Source organism: Exophiala bonariae (genome assembly GCF_035927105.1).
Source record: "Exophiala bonariae strain CCFEE 5792 chromosome Unknown scaffold_2, whole genome shotgun sequence".
Lineage (NCBI taxonomy): Eukaryota > Fungi > Ascomycota > Eurotiomycetes > Chaetothyriales > Herpotrichiellaceae > Exophiala > Exophiala bonariae.
In genome coordinates this window covers 223,719-244,560 of record NW_027042477.1, presented here as the reverse complement: position 1 = coordinate 244,560, position 20,842 = coordinate 223,719, and the positions used below count along the sequence as shown (strand labels likewise).

The 20,842-nt window shown below is 49.5% G+C and overlaps 6 protein-coding genes across 6 annotated transcripts; 1 reads left to right on the top strand and 5 right to left on the bottom strand.

Moving 5' to 3' along the window:
- Positions 1-2,669: 2,669 nt before the first annotated feature.
- LTR84_004596 (uncharacterized protein) lies at positions 2,670-4,229 on the bottom strand (the record flags this gene model as incomplete). The annotated part of the gene is made up of 1 exon (XM_064848171.1): positions 2,670-4,229. The coding sequence occupies one exon, from the start codon at positions 4,227-4,229 to the stop codon at positions 2,670-2,672; it is 1,560 nt and encodes a 519-aa protein (XP_064710795.1).
- Positions 4,230-5,848: 1,619 nt separating this feature from the next.
- Positions 5,849-10,767, bottom strand: LTR84_004595 (uncharacterized protein; the record flags this gene model as incomplete). The annotated part of the gene is made up of 6 exons (XM_064848170.1): positions 5,849-6,442; positions 6,496-6,705; positions 6,777-7,117; positions 8,487-8,951; positions 9,006-10,650; positions 10,738-10,767. 6 exons carry the CDS (start codon positions 10,765-10,767, stop codon positions 5,849-5,851), a joined length of 3,285 nt encoding a protein of 1,094 aa, XP_064710794.1.
- Positions 10,768-11,126: 359 nt separating this feature from the next.
- On the bottom strand, positions 11,127-12,494 carry LTR84_004594 (uncharacterized protein; the record flags this gene model as incomplete). Its single annotated transcript, XM_064848169.1, has 1 exon — positions 11,127-12,494. One exon carries the CDS (start codon positions 12,492-12,494, stop codon positions 11,127-11,129), a length of 1,368 nt encoding a protein of 455 aa, XP_064710793.1.
- Positions 12,495-13,698: 1,204 nt separating this feature from the next.
- LTR84_004593 (uncharacterized protein) lies at positions 13,699-15,397 on the bottom strand (the record flags this gene model as incomplete). The annotated part of the gene is made up of 2 exons (XM_064848168.1): positions 13,699-15,109; positions 15,162-15,397. 2 exons carry the CDS (start codon positions 15,395-15,397, stop codon positions 13,699-13,701), a joined length of 1,647 nt encoding a protein of 548 aa, XP_064710792.1.
- A 217-nt stretch (positions 15,398-15,614) lies between these two features.
- On the bottom strand, positions 15,615-16,401 carry LTR84_004592 (uncharacterized protein; the record flags this gene model as incomplete). The annotated part of the gene is made up of 2 exons (XM_064848167.1): positions 15,615-16,334; positions 16,384-16,401. 2 exons carry the CDS (start codon positions 16,399-16,401, stop codon positions 15,615-15,617), a joined length of 738 nt encoding a protein of 245 aa, XP_064710791.1.
- Positions 16,402-18,221: 1,820 nt separating this feature from the next.
- Positions 18,222-20,042, top strand: LTR84_004591 (uncharacterized protein; the record flags this gene model as incomplete). The annotated part of the gene is made up of 5 exons (XM_064848166.1): positions 18,222-18,575; positions 18,627-18,747; positions 18,811-19,155; positions 19,213-19,334; positions 19,389-20,042. The coding sequence occupies 5 exons, from the start codon at positions 18,222-18,224 to the stop codon at positions 20,040-20,042; spliced, it is 1,596 nt and encodes a 531-aa protein (XP_064710790.1).
- Between the last annotated feature and the right edge of the window lie 800 nt (positions 20,043-20,842).

Here is a 20,842-nt window from a genome sequence, read left to right as displayed (position 1 = left end):
GCAGCTACAGTCCACGGACCATCACGATTGCGAGCACTTTCCTCATCCCCCTCTTCTACAGAATAGCCTACAGGGATGAATGTTCGTGCTGGATTCGTAAGTCGGATGCATTATGTTCGAAGAGCTTGCCTGACAACGAGCCATATTGACTATATCGGCAGGTGGTAGTCCAAATTCCAGATTTTTTGGACTAGTTGTCATAACAGTTGATACACTACCATTTGAATTGAAGAGAGCACGTCCTCGGCTTGGTGAATATATCTTTTATTATGGTGGTACTACTCCGGTTCAAAAACTCTTTGGAAATGGCATCATGGTATAATGAGATCAGAGCCGAATTTGCGAAGTTTCAACAGTTGGGAACCTCGCACTCTGGAGGCCCGAGTCTTGGGTATGCACTATCGATGAAGAGCCCGCAGTCACCGATGTATGGGATATGAATTTGTGACTGGATCACTGGTCTCGCTTAAGCAAGAGCTTTCTGATCACGATATTGCAAATCGCAAAGAGCCATTCAGCCGCTGTTCGCTCAACGAAGAACTATGGCGTTGAGGGACCAAATCCATTCCGCCAAGCTTTGCATATCGTCGAGCATTAAATGCCTTCACAACGAGCTGACCCTCCAATGTCAATACCAAGGGAATTATGTTGCGACAATGACGACGAATATCTCTCATCTGATAAGCATGGGACCTCCAGGTGAACCGTGTGAGCTTGGCCGGAGATGTTTCGATGATCATCTAGAAGTCGGAGAAGAATCTCTCCAATCCGAAGTCCGTGCATGCAATAGTTCCTCTGCAGGGACCAGAATATGATCAGGCACATTGCTCTCGAGATCCCGCCAGCTTCGATCACGACAGCCGAAGGGTCTACCAGAACCACAGCTCTGGGATTTCCACGTGGTGGACGTGCGCTGCGAGTGTCTGGATACGGATGCTAATGGGAACTTGTGCATCCCATAGAGCCGGAACCGAGGAGAGAATCACCCTACCGCACGGACATGAGATCTCCAAAGAGGCAGGCGTAAGATCATGGTCGTGATGAAGGAAAAGATATAAGTCCACGAGCTGGGGGAAGTGCGTTGGGAGCCACCTTCTGAGATCGATTACTCTCGTGAACTCCCACCCTCATATACAAAATGTCAACCCAACACTGCACACCCATGTACCGCCCGCTCTCTGCCCGGCTCTCCTCCTCTCTGATAGGCAATCTCAACAGTCTCTTCAAAGATCTGCGAGGAGTCCGCAGAAAGTCCCAGCCCCAGCTCATCACCCGTCCAGCCATAGCAGTTGAGCAAGTCAGGGTACTGCATCATCTCCGCTTCGAAGACAAAACCTATTTGGAACCACGCCAGCTCGAGCCCCAGCAACCGGACTCCCCGAGATCAGTCTCCAGCTACTTCTCAACAGTCGAAGAACTCCCTGTTGAAGTACTCCAATGTCAACTATGCACTCAAAACACGGAAGATGACATCACGCTTGACACCCAAAAGTACTTCACGACCCAATGTGACGCATGTGCGATGCGAGATCTGATGGAGAATCTGGAGTTTGCGGGGATCAGGAATTCACCGATACTGCAGTTTCTCTGAATTGAAAGAAGATTCACTGCTTTCGATATGAACGCTTGTTGGGGCGCATTGACCTGGGCAATGGGCCACGATCATAGCTCCGCCGTCAGGGATGCACACTGAGGCACTTCTGACAAAGACATCTTGCAATCATATGTACGAAAGACCGCCCGATCTCGATGGGAGAGGCCAAACGACTTCCACCAGCCAGATCAAACTCTGGACCATAATAAGAAAGAGGCGTTGACACGGCTCGAGGTTACGTCTTTGGGCAACGGCCTGTTCTCCAGAATCCAGGAGAGTCAAAAGGAGATTCTCGGGGGCTGGTGCGAGGTGATGTCTTGACGAAGATCTGGCAACTACTGCTAAACCCACTCAAACATATGGTGGAGGCCGTGCTGTGAGTGAGCACATTATCGCCTTGCTCAACAAACCGGGGGCACTTGTATGGGCGATGAGATCGAGCTGGGTCTCGATCTTGTAAACTTTGAGGGAATGGAGTCTCATGAAATGGAATCATGCTGAGAAGAGACTTATGATATGATAGATTAATGAATTGATGAACTTTAGAGTCGGACATATATACATACTTAGCTCGTCAGATATGATTTCTGACCTGTCAAATTATTCTGCCTTTCCCATGTCTAGGATTTTCAGTGCATTGCTTTGCGGGTGTCCGTGCCTGCTCTAGATCCCCTCCTTTGGTGTCGCAATAGGCTTTCTCTCTGCGCATGGCTCATCTGATATGAAATGAACGGTTTCAAGCTGGGCGAGATTGCATACGCCAACACTCGCAATGGTCGGAGAAGTCGAACTCTGCTGGCAGACTGGCGATGGGAAGGTATTGATTTGATAGTGGCGCTTCTGATGGCTCAATGGGTATCTTAGACAAATTAGGATGAGACTTGCATCTCGAATGCAGATTCAACACAATATGTTGGCGGACATACATACACTAGAGTTGAAGTGTAGTCTGGGCGATTTGTATTGTACTAGGTCGAGACCACCCGGCCATGGTTGTACGATTGGTATTGTCATTTTGTCAATTTCTCAGCCACCTCAATGAGAAAGCACATAAGTGAACAAGGACACCATTGGGTCACGAGACTTTTCCAGCGGCAGTTGGCAACGACATCGACGTATCATCTTTCATGACCATCTTCTCTTCAAGAGCCCGACCAAGAGCAACACATTTGAGATCAATGAATCTGTGGAATAAATCCGCCATCCAGATACATGTCGGCAGTACAATCAGATAACCCAAGACCCATATCGTGCCAAGTTCCCGTGGAGTCAATCTGGATTCGGATGCGTAGATCTGTCCATTTGAGTATTGTGTAGGTGACAATTCGGTCCATCGTTCACCGGTGCCAATGACGAAGATGTACAGCGCAGGCAGAATTGAGTAGCCCAGGGATCTTATGACAAAGCCGTGAACGAGGTAAAATGCAAAGGATATTTGACCTAGGTATGTTGAAACAGGATTGCTTAGAATGAAGCTGATTATTGGTGTCGAGGATGCATCACCGCTGATGGTGCTGATGTAGGTGATCGGCCAGACAGTGAGGACTGCCCCCAATGCACGCAGAGCATCTCCTTGTTGTCCAGTGTTCATGTACTTCGGCATGTAGGCGAAAAATCCTCGATAGCCTGGGGTCTCTTCGGCCCACAACAAGGGCATTGATAGTAGGTATAGTCCAGAAATGCATGATATTGTCGACATAATGTTGCCGATAGTAAAATAAGATCCCAATCCGGGCGAAAGCCGTGATTGGAATGAAAGCCATGGCTTGACTGGATCCTGGCCGGTAGACGCGTTTGATGGCAGTGCCTCGGTTGGCTTCAGTCGCGCTTTTAGAAGAATATCAAATTCTGCAATCAGCAGCCCAGTGAAGAAAAGTCCATGATTTAGATGGCTGGTGAACCAACACCAAGCGACAAGCAAGGAGTGGATTAAAACTCGGTATCGTGTCCAAAGCTGACATGTTGCCAACAATACCAAAAATAATGCCAGCGAACAGTAAAACTCGGTGGGCATTGTCCAGAGATGGCTATCGTATTTCCCATACTCTGGTAAGTCAAAGTGCGTACTAGGATCCAGAAGCTTTTGAGTCGCGCCCAACACGTCCCAGAACTGATCGTAGAATAATGGGTAGAGGGGCGGTGGGGGCTCGAAAAATCTGAGCTGGAACTCCTGAGACCACGCATTCCGTTCACGTATTGCAACACTGCTGTGGAAAACATGCAATCTTATGGCCACCAAATAAATAAACATCAATGCCACAGGTGGTAGGAAAATCCGAGTCGCCCGCCGTAGCACTGCGGAGGAGATGAAACGGTGAGCAGGAACTCCTTTGTGTATCATGGTGAGAGTCTTCATAGACAATACATAGCCGCTCAGAACAAAGAAGATATCGACATGACTGGTTCCGGCCCAGAATAAATAGTAAAATGGTCGATGGAAGAGATATTTGGTGTTGGTTTCCCACGAACCACCATCATTGGAGTCCGTTATAGCGAATGTCCAATGCATGTGCATGACCATCAGGCAACATAGCCCTCTAAGGCCGTCGAGAGCTGAAATCTTGTTACCAGATGAAGTCTTCGGTTTCGGATTATGGTTGACGATGTCAGCGATGAAACTTGGTAATAGCCACATGAGTGAGATAGAAGCTGAAGCATGTCGACGAAGCCAGCTTGCGCTATGTTGAATAGAAGCTTGGATCGGGAATGACATGTAATTGTCTAGGCTTGCGAGAGGCATTGCCATAGGCCGTGTGCTTGGTAGCGACGTAGCCTCTCCTGATAATTGATCAATCTTTCTCAACCAGCCCCCAATAAGTTCTTTCGTGCTTCCAAGTGTCCGTGGCGAAGAACGGTCCATCATCAAGATTTCATCATCTTCCATCCCATGGCGCACTGCATTTATCGGATCGAAAAGGTAATATTCTTACACAAACCTTGACTTGCACGTTGGAGGACAAAGAACGCTCATCAGAAAAACATCAAAATGGCGCTTTGTCCAAAGTTGAAGACCTTGGTCATGGATTTGGAGTAGGCTAAGCGTGCCTGATTGTTAGGCGTGGACACTGACATTCTCGAAAAAGGACAGCCAGAGTCATCCTATGCTAAGCGAACGTGTCACATTGCCATATTATGGACATATGCCAAGGGGGACCGCACTCCAGACGGCTTGGTGCGTTCGGAAATCTCATCTGACGGACGTGGAGTTTTGCTCTGAACTCTGAAGCAGCGGAGCCTAGCCCAGAAAAACGGCTCCAAGCCTGACATGTGTCTTCCCTGACGAATCGCCATCACTGGACCGTTCAGTAGTCCTAACGTGTCGCTCAGGGGTCGCTTACCCACAAATCCAACGCTTAGAGATGCCAATTGTACCACTTCTAGGCATTTTCAATCGCTAAAGTGGTATGTGGGTGGAAGGAGAAAGGAGAAAGGAGGATCTTATCCACCGATCAGACATATCCTCCCTGTACCCGGCCCACCTACTGTTAGGCCTGTTCTGAACATCTCTTCATTGAAATCTTGAGTGTTACTATATCCATAACTACCAGCGGAAGGTCGAAACTTTGACTCTGAGTGATGGTTCAGCTGAAGCTGACCCAAAGTCCGAACGATTGTGTAACATTTTTGAGGTTGAAAACCGAGTTTCAAAGGTCGTAATGACGACGATCGGTCAGGCCGCAGACGATGTTTCACGTGGCAGGGGGCTTGTGGGTGGCTTGAATACGGATGTTTAACCAGACTTCATTCCCGGGTACTACCCCCAACGTGCTGGGAACCTGCCGATAGCTGCAATAACAATACTACCTCTCAGCAGCTCGAACCTGCGGCCTGGAGGAAACCTAGGGATATTCTTGTCATCCGATCAAACAAAGTCTGTACCGACATTTTAAACGCGTCAGCTACGGTACTACCAACAAACACTTCAAGTATCACTTGTGATGGAGGAACATCAAACTTCGATCCAACACACTACACAAAACAACAAATGCCTGACTGCTTTCATGTGTGCCAATGGTGGAATTCCACAATCCACTCTACTCCTTTGGCCAGAAGATTGTATCTGTGGGATTTTACAGGCAGGGAAGTTTGCTTGCCACTTCAATGCTACACTCTACACACTCATGGTAAACCCATTCGGACATTAGTCTTCTCATTAAATCCCCATGCATCTTTACTCCCATCATGCACAGTGGACCTACTGCGGAGTTAGTTCACATAACAGATATAGCCTAAAGTCAAGGGAATCTCATCAACCTACCTTCTCATATCTCGCGCATATTTCTCCATGAAAGTCCCCTTGCCAGCCTTGTGCATAACGCCAGTGTTGTCCCAGAGAACCAGGTCGCCAACGTTCTCCCATTCACAGCTATAGAGGTACTTCTGCTGAGTAGCGTGCGCAAGCAGCCTCTCAATCAACTCGGTACCTTCAGCTTCGGGCACCCTCTCGAAAGGCTGTTGCTTGGTAGGCACAAATTCCTTCGATCGCGGTGTCTTGTACTCGAGGTGATGTAAGTGGTTGGCAATGTACAAATTCTGTCGACCACTGGCATGCGTCTGCACAATGCTGTGACGACCAAATGGGTAATCATTTGGATCGATGTCTTTCAACCACGGGCTATCTTTGGGGGCAGCCTTTTTGCGCGAATGCATTATGCTGTGGGCTCCAATGAAATCATTTTCGAGGAGATCATTCTTGAGGTCCTCGGGAAGATCCTGGAAAGCTGCTTTTGTGTCTGCGAAATCGGTATTACCTCCGTGTCCTTTGGGAGGAAGTTTGTGCGCATTAAGAAGACTAAAGCCTGCTCGCCGTGGGTTGAAGCTTGAGTCGACATGGAAGATCCCATTGCCCTAGACAGATTCAGAAAATCTCTCTTGCATTGATGTTACATGCATGGACCTACCAATCCCATGTGATGTCTCTTGCTTCCCAGTTTCACCAAGCTGCCATCGTCCTCCAGATTGCTCACGTCGAATAGTTCGTCGAAGGCAAATCTATTCTTTCTCCCTAGCAGGATATACGGCTTGATATCATCGAGTTCGCCGAATAGGGCTGAGAAAGCCACGTGGCGAGCATCGTCGAGGGACGCTTTCCGGAAAACCAACACACCATACTATGATGGCGACTGTGGTCAACATCGAGTCCGTGGTCTCGAAAGGGTGATTGAGGATTGGGGGAACTCACATCGACGATTGCTCGACGAATCTCCTCAAACACCTCTTTCCCAACAGGCTGGGAGAAGTCAACGCCTGTGACCTCGGCAGCAAACGTAGGAGCAAGCTGCGTCAGCTGGATATGCTTGTATTCTGGCTCCGTTGCGTGAGGCATAGTCGACTGGAGGGGACCTTTCCGACCAAAGTAGAGGATATGTGTAGTAAAGAGTGGAAAGGGAAGATACGAAAGGTAATTCTCAATCCGATTCAAGTTATTCTCGATCCCTCCTATCAATCGAAGCAGCCCCAACGTCTCTAATCGCTTGTTGATAGAGTCGAGGATGACGACACGCTCAACTCCGAATCCGCCTGCTGCATAGGCCGATTAGACCACTACTTCGTATCAAAAGATAAACTAGACACAGTAGATAGTGAACACACGCCCTTCGCAGGAGCGATATCGACATCTATCTAAGTGTCTAACAACAAGCCATCCAGACCCTAGCCGGTCGAGCGTGTTCGAGCTGTCGATATCGTTCGTCCAATAATGCCGCCCCCGCGGGGTAGTTTACATCTCCATCTGCATCTCCATATCGCAAAGACCAGATACCTCGGAAGCATTCTAAGAATTGGAGTTACAGGCTTCTAGCCTCAGTCGCCGCGCCCTAAGGCTGTGAATGATCGACAGACGAGCACCAGTCCATGCCTGGGGATCTGGGGGCGGGATACGGCTATCCGGAACGAATGAGTCCATCTATCAGCGACGTTTGGGATGAAGTGGCGGCGCACAGCGCGCATGCGTTGCTGAGCGGGGGTCGATTTCTTACTCAAGACAAAGTTACCTGCCCTGGTGCCCCGCGGGATGGACCGATGGACCGATGGATAAACTACCTTGGAGACATACATTGAGAGTCGTTCGACCTTCATTGCGAAGATAGGGGACCGACCACATACGGGACAGGTACATCGCAGAATGTGGGGGAATCCTGACCTACCCAGACTAGGTCAAGTAGGTTTCCTGACGAGCTGTGGAATCGCGGCTTCAATCTTCGCATTCTATGAGACATGACGATACCAACTCTTCTAGCGAGCTAAACTGCATTTGTCGGTGGAACTTCTCCAGCAGAATTTCACCGGTCGTATAATACAGCGACAAATAGCCACCAAAACAGGGACTCGTTCTCATAGCACACGGGATGTTCCTAGATCAATAACGCAGTTGAGGCAAAGAGTGGGAAACATGCCTTCTCTCGTCGACGCTGGCCTGTAAGTCGCACCACCAACCACATGGCAAGGAATAGCAGGATGTCCGTAAAGTAAGGCCTGATTCAAGCATGGTTCGTAGAAATGTGCACGATACGTACATTCCTGCCCAAGACGACGTTCAGTAGTCCCCTTCGTTAACTATTCTCCATATTGCAGTACAGGTGAACGGTGGGACATGCTCGAACAATGACGGGAGCCAGGTTATCTATCAGTCTAGTCGTCAGCGCCTTCTCTTATCCGCAAAGTCGGCAGTTAGGAATTTTCAACAACGACCTGGCCATGCCGGGCCAGGACAGGACAGGATGCAAAAAGAATAGATGACAGGTTTGTCTTTTTGAATTATTCTTTCTTCCTTCATTGGATCAATAAAATACAGCTCTTCTCCTCTCTGATCGCATGTCTTCTTTCCAACGATGGCACACGCTCTACATAGCGCAATCATGGATGCCGGTGGGGCCCAATTCATTATACTCACTGCGGGTAAGGAAGCCCTTGGAATTACCCTGGTCGACGATGAAGACGACTTTGGCCGCGACCTGGGCGCCCAGGAACGACGCTTCCTCCATGCCCGACACACTCGGGTCCTTCCACTCTGGGAAGTACTCGGGCGGCTTGACTGTCTTGATGGACGTGGGCGACTGGCTGAAGCCCCGATGGCTCTGGTGCAGGCTTGGATCTGCGCCGCCGGGGATTTGAAGGTGTGGGTTTGAGGGGTTGGGCTGCATCATGTTCTTGGTGGCAGCTACAAGGAGCGGATTGACGCCGTGGCCGCCGAGATGGTGTTGGAGGTGCCCCCCTTGGCCAGGGATCGGGGTGTTGGTGCCTGGGGTGGCGACTGGCGTCGTGAAGTTTGAGGGAAGTTCGGATGTGAAGATGGTAGCGGTGGAGGGCGAGAGCACGTAGCGAGCGTTTAGAGTCGCTAGAAGGGAGCTGGTGAATCCTGGGCATGGTCAGCATTCGGTGGTTTGGGATGGTGTAATGTCAGTGTACATACCTCTTATTCGACTTCCGTTGCCTAGAATAATCAAGTTCTCCCATAGAGACGATCGTTGGGGCACTTCGGGTACACTAAGTACGGTATGATGCATGGCATCGGCTATCCTATCAATGATGCCTTCCGTCATACCAGGCCCAGGTGTTGCAGCCTTGAACCTCTCCACCCCAACTTCTACCTCTCGCTTTCGTTTCCGGGCGGTCGGTACAGCATTTGGTTCTTCTGAATCTTCGATCGGGAGGTATTCCACGTACGTAAAGCTTGCACGTACTTTTTCGGCATTTCTCAGTCTTATTGGACGGGGAGGCTCGGCACCACCTTTGCTCTTGGCTAAAAGCTTTTCAGCCTTCTCACGCTCTCTCTTGGCCAGCAGTTCGGCAGCGTTGTCTCTGGCAACAATTGCGGCAACATCTAGAACGCCATCATCCTCTTCATCATTGTCACCATTGATGCCTTCTATTCCGACCGCTGTGCCATAGCCAGGGCCGCGTGGTTGTTGTCCAGGACGTAAACCTTCTGTGTCTTTCGCATTTGCTCCCGAGTCCAGTGCTCCTGTCGAGGCAGCGGCGGCCGGATTGATAGTATCCACGTTGGCCGATGCGGAGGGTAGTGGAACACCGAAGGGAAGAATTTCGCAAATAGGACTTCTTTTCAATTGCTCAGCCATATCCTCATCAAAGTCGTTCTTCTTCAGTTCTTGTTGCAATCTCTTTGTCATTGCTTGTCCGCCGGAGTTTGCGATCGCGAGACCACGGCCAAATTCGTTGACTTGGAATTCCGTGACAGCAGTTACGTCTGATTTGCCATGGCCAACGTCCACAACTAACGCGGTGGGTACTCCATAGGCATAACATGCCGTCAGAGCAGCGTCCATGAGACAGAAGGCGGGGATTTTCCAGTTCTCGAAAACATATTGAGTGATCATCTCCTTGTCGCGGCTGGACCAGCACGGTTGTGATACAAAGAGGACCGGCATGTGGAAAGGCGGAGATATCATGTTGTAGATGTGTGACAGCAGCGCGAAGAAACAGGACCAGTTCTCTATGCGACCTTCGCGAATAGGATATACCGCTCCCTCCGTTGACCAGTGATCATCTTCAAAGGTCTCGATGGAATCCTCCTCAACAATCTGTGTCGTCTCTTGTGGCTCAGCCTCCTGTTCATCCTGCGCCACTTCCTGCTTTTCTTCCGTAGAATTGGCATTGGCATCGCTAGTCTGTTCCTGTCCCTGAGCTGGATCTACCGGTTCTGCTGGCTTTTCTAAAGGAGGTTCCTGAGGTTCTTCGTTCGTGGGTACCGGAAGATCTGATGGTGCTGCCGGTGTAGCTTCTTCGGTCTTTTCTAGCAGCACAGGTGCCTCTTGCATTTCGACATCAACGACCGCGGGTGCAGGGCCTGGTGCAGGTGCAGGCACAATAGCTTCTGCATTCGTCTGCTCGGTCTTTGGGGGCGTGGTACCATTGGTCAAGGTCTCTGTCGCCGTAACTTTCGGTACTTTGACAGTCTTGCTTCTAATCCTCAAGGGCTCCCATTCTGACGGCTTGACGCCAGGAAACATGCGAGTGGGAAAACGAAACTTCGGGGGCGTAAAGGTTTCGGGCAGTCCCAACTGCGCGGAAGTGATCTGGGACCCTGGTGAAATGATCTATATAAATAGATGACATGGTGGTTAGCAATGGGTTCTGTTGTGGAAGGAAAGGGTCGCGTGAGAAGTGGGTAGAGAGAAACGTACGAGCACATGCTCATCCTTGAAGGGGGGCATCGTGGCGACGACGCTGGCGCAGAGTGAATTGCGTGCGTCGTTCGGCGCTCTTGAATTATTGTATCGCTCTACTTGGTCTCGATTTTGGGGATCGAATCGCGCTGGCTTCTCGCTTCAACGCGCTTCAAGGATGCCAAGCCGGCAATCTTATCACGTGACATAATAAACCACCCACAATGTCAAATGGCATATCAAGAATGTAGTGATCGTATGGTACTACAAGTTCCCAGAGTGTCATGCTATACAAGTGCACGGATACGATGAACAGGCAGATCTATGGGTTTGGAAAGTAAGAGATCGGGAAGGAAAAACTTGTCATTTCGTGAGGTTCTATAGGAAAAGCCACCATAAAACGGTGATCAGTGCACCTCCTGTGGCATCGCCCAATTGTCATCAATACTAATAGTACAATTTGCATTTGGTCCCTGCCAAAGTTTTGAATTTCGAGCCACCGCTCCATAATCAACGCCAGACATGACCTTCAGTCCGGTTACTCCATCGTGCTTCGTTGAGACCTGACGTCGGATTTTTCGATGTTCTCTCTCCAACCTCAATATAGTCCACTTGATTGTCATCAGACTCGACCAAGTCCACCGACGATCAGAGTCTTCAGCGAAGCCTTCCTCACAAACCACTTGCTGCAAAGCCCGGTCTGTCGCTGCCAGTAATAGGCGCGCCATGTGTGGGCTGCATGCGAGTAGTCTGCTCAGAAGTTTCATGCGAAAGACTGCCGGTCTGGTCGGTGTCGAAGGCATCGAAATCAAAGAATGAATTAGTGGGAAGTTGGTCAGGATGGAGGAGAAATCCTGTTCCGTCGAGGTCATCGACAATTTCCGAGCCAAAATCTGGAAGAGATTGTATATTGGCAAGAGAGTTGTCGTTGAGAAGGTTTGAAATATCATCAAGGTCTGAAAAACCTGAAGGAGGTAGCTGAGCCCAAGGTGGGAGCTCTGATTGGATGGGAACGATGGCAGATTGATAGCCCATGTGTCCGGTTGACACTGCAGGTCACACAATACCACGGCAGGATATTGTGTCAAACCGGAGACAGGGGGAAAGCTGCCAAACGTCGCCATAGAACCAGAGTTGTCGGCTTCGGCTTCGTTGATGAGGTTGAGTTGAGGAGCGAGTGCTGGGGATTCATGTTTGAGTGTAGGTAGGGATTCGGAATGAACTAGAGTAGGGTGATCCGCAGCTTCAGAAGGTGAGGCTGCGAATGTTGATGGTGTGAAGGATCTCTTCATGTCCATTGGTGTGGAATCGGAGTCGAGATCTTGTGTCTCAGATTCCGCTAGTGACGGTGCTGGGAAATCAGATTGGACACCGAAACGAGACTGGTAGCGAGCCAAAAGATCCCTCAAGGACGCATTTTCTTGCTCGATTCGAACCTGTCGAACTTCAAGATCGGCGACAGCAGCCTTTTGACGTTGTCGTGACTTGTCGGCGGCTCTTCTGTTTCGAAGGATTCTTTCATTCTTTCGTTGCTCCTTCTCCTCTGCGGTTTTGGCGCGTTTCCGAGGAGGGAGGATCTGTTTGATTTCAGGGACTGGTTGACCCCATGCTTTCCGCTTCTTCTTCTTCTGGGTTGGATCTGCTGCTTCTGGAGTGGGGCTGGAAGCGTGCTCTGACTGGGGTGGTGGTGTTGGGTAGGAGGAATCCTCGGAGTAACCCGTCATGTTGATGAGAGAGACAGGATCAATGCTGTCTACGGGAGAGGAGGCGTCCATGATGTAATGAGCAGGTAGATCGAATAGGTTGTAGAGTAACTGAATACCCTACCCCCTTGGATGGACTATCTTCTGCTTATGATTGCGGTAGTCAAAGTGACCACCTGTCCTTTATAGTCGCATGTTGTCACGGAGGACGGTAGAACGCTAGGTGGGGATGAACCATGAAATTGGGTGAAGGCAGAGAGTGAAGATAAGTCGATCACAGAGAGGTCTTTGAGGTGGATGGGTAGAATGTTGCCTGAGGACAGGGCAGGCAGCGAAATAAATAACAGGCCACGGTGTCAAAACCAAGGGGCGCAGGGGGTTGACAGTGACAGTGGGATGCTGGGTGTGGAGTCTTGGCCCTTATTCAAGTGGTGAGCCTATAGACCCCTAACCCAACTTCCCACTTCCCCCGTGCTCCCGCTTGGATGAGCTGAACCACCCCCTGGAAGTCTGACGAGGTCCTCTATTTTGGTCCACCATTCTTACCTCTGGGTGCCTCGTATGCCTCGCCTGATTAGCCACCCCTTGCCTTTGGTCTTCCATCAGCTTCTCTCAGCTCAGCCTCAGATCGTCCTGCTTGACCGCACGTTTTGTCTCCATGGTTCATCTGCCTTATTGGCCCACCTTTGTATGCCATGATTCTGAGGACTCAGGAGTACTTCAAACGGATACCTGAAGTATCACGTCTAAACCATCACGATGCAGGGGGTTCTCCACAAGGGATCCAAGGAATCACAAGGTACTCCAGACTCCCACGGAGTACGCACCTCACTTCCTGCACGACCTGAGACCGACGATCGTCTTCCTTCTGACTAGGCAACGCACAAAGAAAACCGAGTACCGAGTATGGTTCAACAACTTGGAAGCGAACCCCGAGCTGACCGCAGCGTGAACATTTGCTGCTTCCCGTCAGATGCTTCCTGCAGCTTTCTAAGCTTACGAGGCACTCTACCAATAGCGCTAGCTTTTATTTTGGAATACATGATATTTTTTCTCCATGCATGTTGCTATCGTACATAATCACTTGCTGAAGGGGGTATCTTTGCTAGGCATGAAATCATTTTTTGAGACTCCGCAACCTGCCACCTGCCAACCTGTCATACTTTGGGATCAGACTCGAGCACGCCATTTCCCAGACCAACCTCCGAAAGTGCATCACTTCGTTGAGTTTCTTGTAGTCTGGCGAAACCCCCAATCTCCAGAGTTCTAAATTATTTCAGTTGTGTTGAGAATTGACCGTCGCTGCTGCGTTGAGTACTCTTTTCTTCATCCAATCTGCGTCGTGATACAGTCGTTCCTGGTATATCTCATCAATCAAGTCATTAACCACATCCTCCACGATCTGTTCCTGATATCGTTCTCCGATGGGCCGAGCTGTCAGATGTTGAGGGCCGTCTTGATCGTACCCGTACCACCACGGTCCATCAAATTTGCATTCTATTGCGCCACCCGTATAGTGGCTGACTGCTGGATAGTACCCCAGTCCACCATCATCAACGTCTCCAATACCAGAGACAGCTCGACTTCCTTTGTCCATGTACGAAGCTGGAGGAAGGAATGCAAATAGATGCTCCCACACAATTCCGTGATATTTCCCATTAACCCAAAGCTCAATCTTGCTGCCTGGAAGCGTACGAAGATGGGGAAGCTCGTGATTCGGATGGGGATCTGTCAGTAGATCGTATTTCTTGCCTGTTTCGGGATTGAGAGACTTGTTCTTGGAATTCAGCGTCGGCCGACTGAGATCATGATTGGGCGTGTACTCGGGACATTCAAAATAGGTCATTCCTTTGTGCAAGAATGGGTTGCGATCACGAATAACATCGTGGTCGGAAGGTGCAGGGCAGCCTTGTGGTGGATGGATTGTGCTTCGGATTGCTGTCCGAATATTCGATTTCCTGGCTGTGTCTTCTCTGCCCTTGAGAGATTCTCCATCCTTGGGCTTTGGTCCACTCTTTGTGATTTTCTTTCCGGCTCCAGCTCGCTTTTTCAGAATCGCAGGTCCGCATTTGAGGTGGGGATATTCGGCGGGATTAAAAGTGCCTTCGACGACCTTCTTGTGCACTTCCAATGGTGGCAATGTGATCATGAGTCCTACGACATCCCCTGGACTCAGATCCTCGGGGTCCTTGGCCCCCTCGCCTTGCATGTGATACATCATGGTGTTGAAGCGTACGCCGCCGTATTCTCGAGCCCTTCCACTCCGCAAGATGGCAGCGTAACTATAAGCATTGCCACCAAGATTCTCGCTCCAGTGATGTTCTCGCCGGCAGAATCCTACCCGTAGCCCGCCCCGGTTCGTTGCTGTTCTGTCTGAGTTTTGGGTATCTGCAAGTGCACGATCTGGCGCTTCTCTGCCTGGAGGAGCCTGACTGATGACTTTTGCTTCGAAGAAGAATTTGCCTTCCCTTGCAGAGACGTTCGCCCTTGTAGTGTAGCTGCCAAACTCTCCACTCTTGCCCAACATGTCTTTTGTGAAAGTGTTCTTCAGATTCTCAACCCCACATTGCGGATGGTTTTCGTCGCTGAGTCGAGCATACCGAGGAGGAGCTTCGTCAGCGTGGAAGTAGAATGATTGAGGGTCTCTTTTCGCCCGCACATAGTATCGCTTCTCTTTGCTTTCGACACTGTTGCGAATTAGCAATGGCCAACGGAAAAATGGAGGTGTGTTCCACGAACTGTTGACCAAGTGAATAAAAGTCAATTTTTGACCCGTCAGATGAGATCTTGGTATGATCATAGATTTTGGGGACTTCCTTCTGTTCCTGCAAGAATTTGCTATCGTTGGGCGCAATATATGTTGGTAGAACAACTGATTTATCGTCCTCAATCTTTTCAATCTTGCCTGACACTTGTTCCTTGACTTTTTCACTGGGCTTCTTCTCCCGATGCCCACGGCCAGACGACTCGTCCATGTTGAACGTCTGAAGATCACAATGACGCGTGGGAAAGATGTGGTGTCGCGCCGCGTGGTTGAAGGTTATTCAGTAGGCTGGGGGAGGGGGGGCGCACGACAATTGCAGACTGTCACGTGATATGATTCCTGTGCGGTGGATCTAAGGTGACAACGAGCGCGCTGAGAAGCTGTCCACATGATGCATACATCAATGATTGTATTTCTAACAGATAGCCTCATTGATCTAGACTCAACCAAGTTCTGGCATAGCTAAGCGCCGCGAGCACATCACCAATGGGGCTCGTGTCAATGCCCAGTCCCATCAAGTTCAAAATCCAGCTTTCCACAAGCCATCTGGCAATGACTCCAGCAAGCGCAAGCCCGGTCGCAATTCGATATCCACAATTCAATAGAATTAATAGAGCCTCGATATTGTTGAGGAGGACTGCCCATCCAACGTAGTTCGACGCCTGAAATGCGAATCCGAAGGGATCGCCCTCATTCGCTTCGGTTGGCCATATCACCAGCAAAATGGGAAATAGTTTAGAACAGCTCGAAACAAGCAAAGCAGTACTGATGGCATTTGGGCTCGCATGGCCAGGCACGACTGTCGCTTGGCTGAGCCCATCTTCTACCGAGTTCTCAGGCGATCTGCTTTCGTCCGTCTCGTTGTCTGGTGGCGAAAGAAAAGCACGAGCTAAGGTTCGAATGATGCCATGTTGAGCTACCGTGGCCAATATATTCATCGTGAGGAAGAAGAGATATTGAGTCAGGATAGGCATCTGAGTGAGTCGAGAGCCAGCTTCGTTGTCACTCTTGACTGGACTGGTTCTCTCGATCCGCGCCCACGTGATGTATACATCGAAGAGAACAAGAAGAGTTCCAAGTCTTAAGATGCTCGGATCAAATTTATCGTCTGATCGTCCAAGCCGGTTGAACAAAAGATGTCGGTAGACCTACGAATGCGTCAGAACGGTCATGTGTCTTTCGACGAAGGTGAAATACTTGAGGTTTGATCAACATCAAGTCTATGAATAACACCACAAAGTCATGCTCCACATATTTGTCTGCAAATTGTTTGCAATTTGGACATTGTGTAAGGCGAACTCCTTTCCCAAGGGATCGATCATCAGCCTTGCTGTAGGTAGTGTACAGATGCTTGACGGGAGTGCTGCATGTTATGCATATTGGCATACCGATGATACAGTCTCGACGGTCTGGCAAAGCAGATGGATTATTGTACTCGTATCAGTGATCAGTGAATAACTTGAGATAGAACGAGGTCTTCGCAACACGCTGGATTCCGAAAGGACGATCTGCGCATAGACTACGGTGGACCACGACGAATACGTCCAAGTACTCAGCGGCATCGTCGAACTCTCCAAAGCCTGCAGTCATCGAGAATCATTCTGCCCACCATGACCACATGTATCATTGTGGTATTCGAACCACGACCCCTATGGGCGGCGATATATCTCGAACGAACCACATGTAAGGCTACCACTATATTGACATTGCCAGATGTGGCCGTTCCTCTACTTCGGCTTCTGGAGCCTTGCGATATGAACACTCCCAACAACGGTTTTGTCGGATGGAATGAACCAACCATTAAATACTGCTAGGACACAGATATGAAGATATTCCTCTGCTATTATTGTATGACTCATGATCTACCATCATAATGAGCATGGGACGACTCTGTGTTCGCACTTAGACAGTCATTTACTTGTTCCTGCTGTGCGAATCACATCCTTCAGCTCTTGGGGACGCTCTCAGCATGCTACTAGGCCTTCAGTACCCAGAGTTTACCTCGAGGTAGGATAGCGCAAACTGAGCGGAAAATTCGATTTCGGACTAGAGCCTGGGGGATCGCATTCTCAAGAGTTTATACTGACCACCGGCATGCGAATCTAGAATTCATGTTCTAGAATACTTCCGAATTCTGGATAACCTGGGGAACAACGCCATTAAGGTGGAGTGAAGTTATGGCTACCCTCACATCAGAGTTTATGGATATGGTGGGGAAAGGAACATGGAAGTTACGCAAAACACTGCTATGCTCCAGTAGTGATGAGAAGTAACCAGAAAAGCGGTCGTCGACAATTAGCAGCGAAATTTTTAATAACCATTTTCCTTTGACAGATACTATGGACAACTACCCTCTACGCCATGCGAAATCTGTTACTGTCGAGACTGGAAGTTGCTCATGAATCTATCCACTGGATCGATGCCCTTGTACGAGGTACTACCTCAGGAATAAGGTCAATTCCTGCAAGCGAACGTTTGACATGATTCCATGGCCTGGACCCCTTCAACCCTGCCCACAAACCTTGATCTTTCCCACCCGGAGTCTAACTGCTCCGGGCATCATTCCGGTGGCCGCCGTACAGCTACATTTGCCCGCGTCACCATCGATACAAGGAAGACATTAGGGCTTCGGCAGCAAAAAGGAACAGCAACGCTAGATCTGCATCCTATAACTATCTGTCCTAATTCGATGGTGTTCGCCAGGTTCGGATATAACATCCAGATTTGCCACTTCTACCAACTTAACCAAGACCCTCATATGATCGTCCACAACCTCAATTGATGGAGTCATCACCACAGGGATCTGGATGTTGGAATACCGTAATTACCTCCTTATTGGCGTTGATATTCCCTGTCGTATGTTAAACCCTTCGCTCCGAGAGTCTTCACGAGACTCAGGGTTTCGTTGCTCATTATCAGCGCGCATGCACCCAGGATGAAGGAAGGATATAAAACAAGAAGATGGCGCCAGCTGATGTCCCTTTTCGACCGTTCCCAATATCACGAACTATCGAAGACCAGCGATAGCGACCACCATGGCGAAACTTCCAAAGACATATAATTCTTACTTTATAGCCTTCGTGGCGACCGTGGGCGGAATGTTGTTCGGATTCGACATTTCGTCCATGTCTGCAATCATAGGCACAGAACAGTACAACACGTTTTTCAATAAGCCGGCGGGTATTGTCCAGGGCGCTATCGGTTCATCGCTAGCCGCGGGCTCAGTCGTTGGTTCAATCATCGCTGGTCCAATCTCTAACAAGATTGGACGGCGTGATTCGATCATGTTTGCGTGTCTCTGGTGGCTGGTTGGCACTGCAGTGCAGACAGGTACGAATGGCGTTGGCTCTCTGATTGCCGGCCGTGTGCTTAACGGTGTTACCGTCGGGGTAAGCCCTTCAAATGCTTGAATTTGCTTGGTTGGAGCTAAAATCCCATAGATTACCAGCTCTCAAGTGCCCGTTTATCTTGCAGAAATCTCTCGCAAGGAAAAACGAGGTAGATTAATCATTATCCAGCAGTTGGCAATTGAATGGGGTATCTTGATCATGTTCTTCATTGGTTAGTAGATTTACTGAATGGCGAAAATGCTGGTCTTTCCGGAAACTGACTTGCTACTCACAGGCTATGGCTGTTCGTTCATCCCTGGTCCGACAGCTTTCCGAACTGCATGGGGAATCCAATTTGTCCCTTGTGTTTTCTTGATGGCCGGTCTTCCATTTCTCCCACGATCACCCCGCTGGCTCGCCAAAGTGGATCGGTCCGAAGAAGCCATCAACGTACTTGCTAAAATCCATGCGGGTGGGGACAAGAAAGACGTTCTCGTGCTCGCGGAATGGGAGGATATTTCCACTACTCTCGCCCTCGAGCGTGCCGCTGGCTCTGGGTTTGGCAAATTCTACAAGAATGGAATGTGGAAACGAACACTGGCGGGCTTCACCGTCCAGATGTGGCAGCAGAACTCAGGAGGTAAGTACCATCCACTAAAACCACAAGCTTAGGATCCATTCCGTTGACAATTGAAAGCCAATGTAATGACATATTATGTTGTTTACATCTTCGCAATGGCTGGTCTTGAAGGCAACATCAATCTCATTGCGTCTGGTGTGCAATACGCCCTGTTCATTGTTTTTACCACCATAATGTTTGTAAGTCCTTCATTTGACTCGTCTTGATACTATTTTCTATACTAATTTCCCTAGTTCTACATCGATAGGACTGGCAGGCGACCCCTCCTGATATATGGAGCACTCGCAATGGGGGCTTGTCATTTCTGCGTAGGTGGAATTCTGTCGGCTGGTGAATCTGTCCCGGAAGGGGTTGGGGGAAACCCTAACGTGTTGATCAAGGTTACTGGTGGCAAAGCCAACACTGTGATCGCTTTTTCCTACCTATTGATTGTCGTCTACGCTCTGACTCTGGCGCCCGTGGCATGGATATATGCAGCCGAAGTTTGGAGTCTAGAGACACGCGCCACTGGTATGGGCATTGCCGCGCTGGGCAATTGGCTTTTCAACTTCGCTCTTGGGCTCTACATACCACCTGGTTTTCAAAATATCAAATGGGGAATGTTCATTGTGTTCGGAGCTATGTGCATTCTGGCGGCCATACAGTTCTATCTGACCTACCCAGAAACCTGCAACAAAACACTCGAGGAAATCGAAATAATGTTCTCTCACGATGGGCCAAAGCCATGGCATACCAAGCCAGGCAACTCCAGGCTCGATGATATGGTAGTACAGGCTCGAGAGAAGCATTCTTCTGTGGACCACGGCACGGTGGGAAAACCACATACACTTGACGATGGTAGTCATGTGGAAATGGCTAGTGATAGAGCCACTCGTGATATTGTCTAAGTCGAACGGCAGAGTCGAGTCAAAACATCCCAGCTGGAGGGCTGTTGGTACGGGAAAGCTCTCCTTTATCATGTGTAAGATGATCCTCGAGTATGCTAGGAAAGAGATATATCCACACGAAGTATAAGAAGCATAATGGCCTGGGAATTGATCCATAGTGTTAATGAGGCTGAAGCTTTGGTCTGGGGAAAGTCTTGACATCTCCAGATGAAAACCAATATGAGTCGCGTTTGCATTACCAGGTGCCATTATTCGGACCAAGACCACCTACACTCCATTTACAGTGCGGAACCATATCACTTGATCCTTTTATCCTTCTGAACAAGCTAATGAGAACTTCGGCAAAATCCTCCTCCTGGTCTGTGCTGACCGGCGTCCACGCTAAACTTACTAACAAAGCCGAGGGGCGCACTTGCCTCGTACGACCATCAAGGCGGGGAGGGGACTTTCCCAATCAATCAAGGCCAAAGTGTGTTGGCGGCGATATGTTGTGAGTGCTGCTGATGAACATGATGATATTTCGCTTTCGCACACATGGACTCTCGCCGGTCAAAGGAGACCTCGAGATATGTCGCCCAATCTGCTGTCTCGCTAAGTACCAAACCGATGGGGGTCTGAGGCAGGGACCAGCAGTCTTTCTAGGTGCCTAAGCCAGCACCTAGACAAGCCTCTATCGGGACTTCTACCGCCCACCAAGTGTGGGCCACAATGCGGTCGGCTGGTCTGGAATCCCCGCAGTTTTCCAGGCTCCAGGTCCCAAACTTGGGGCATTGGTGGCACACCTCCGAGCACTGCATGTG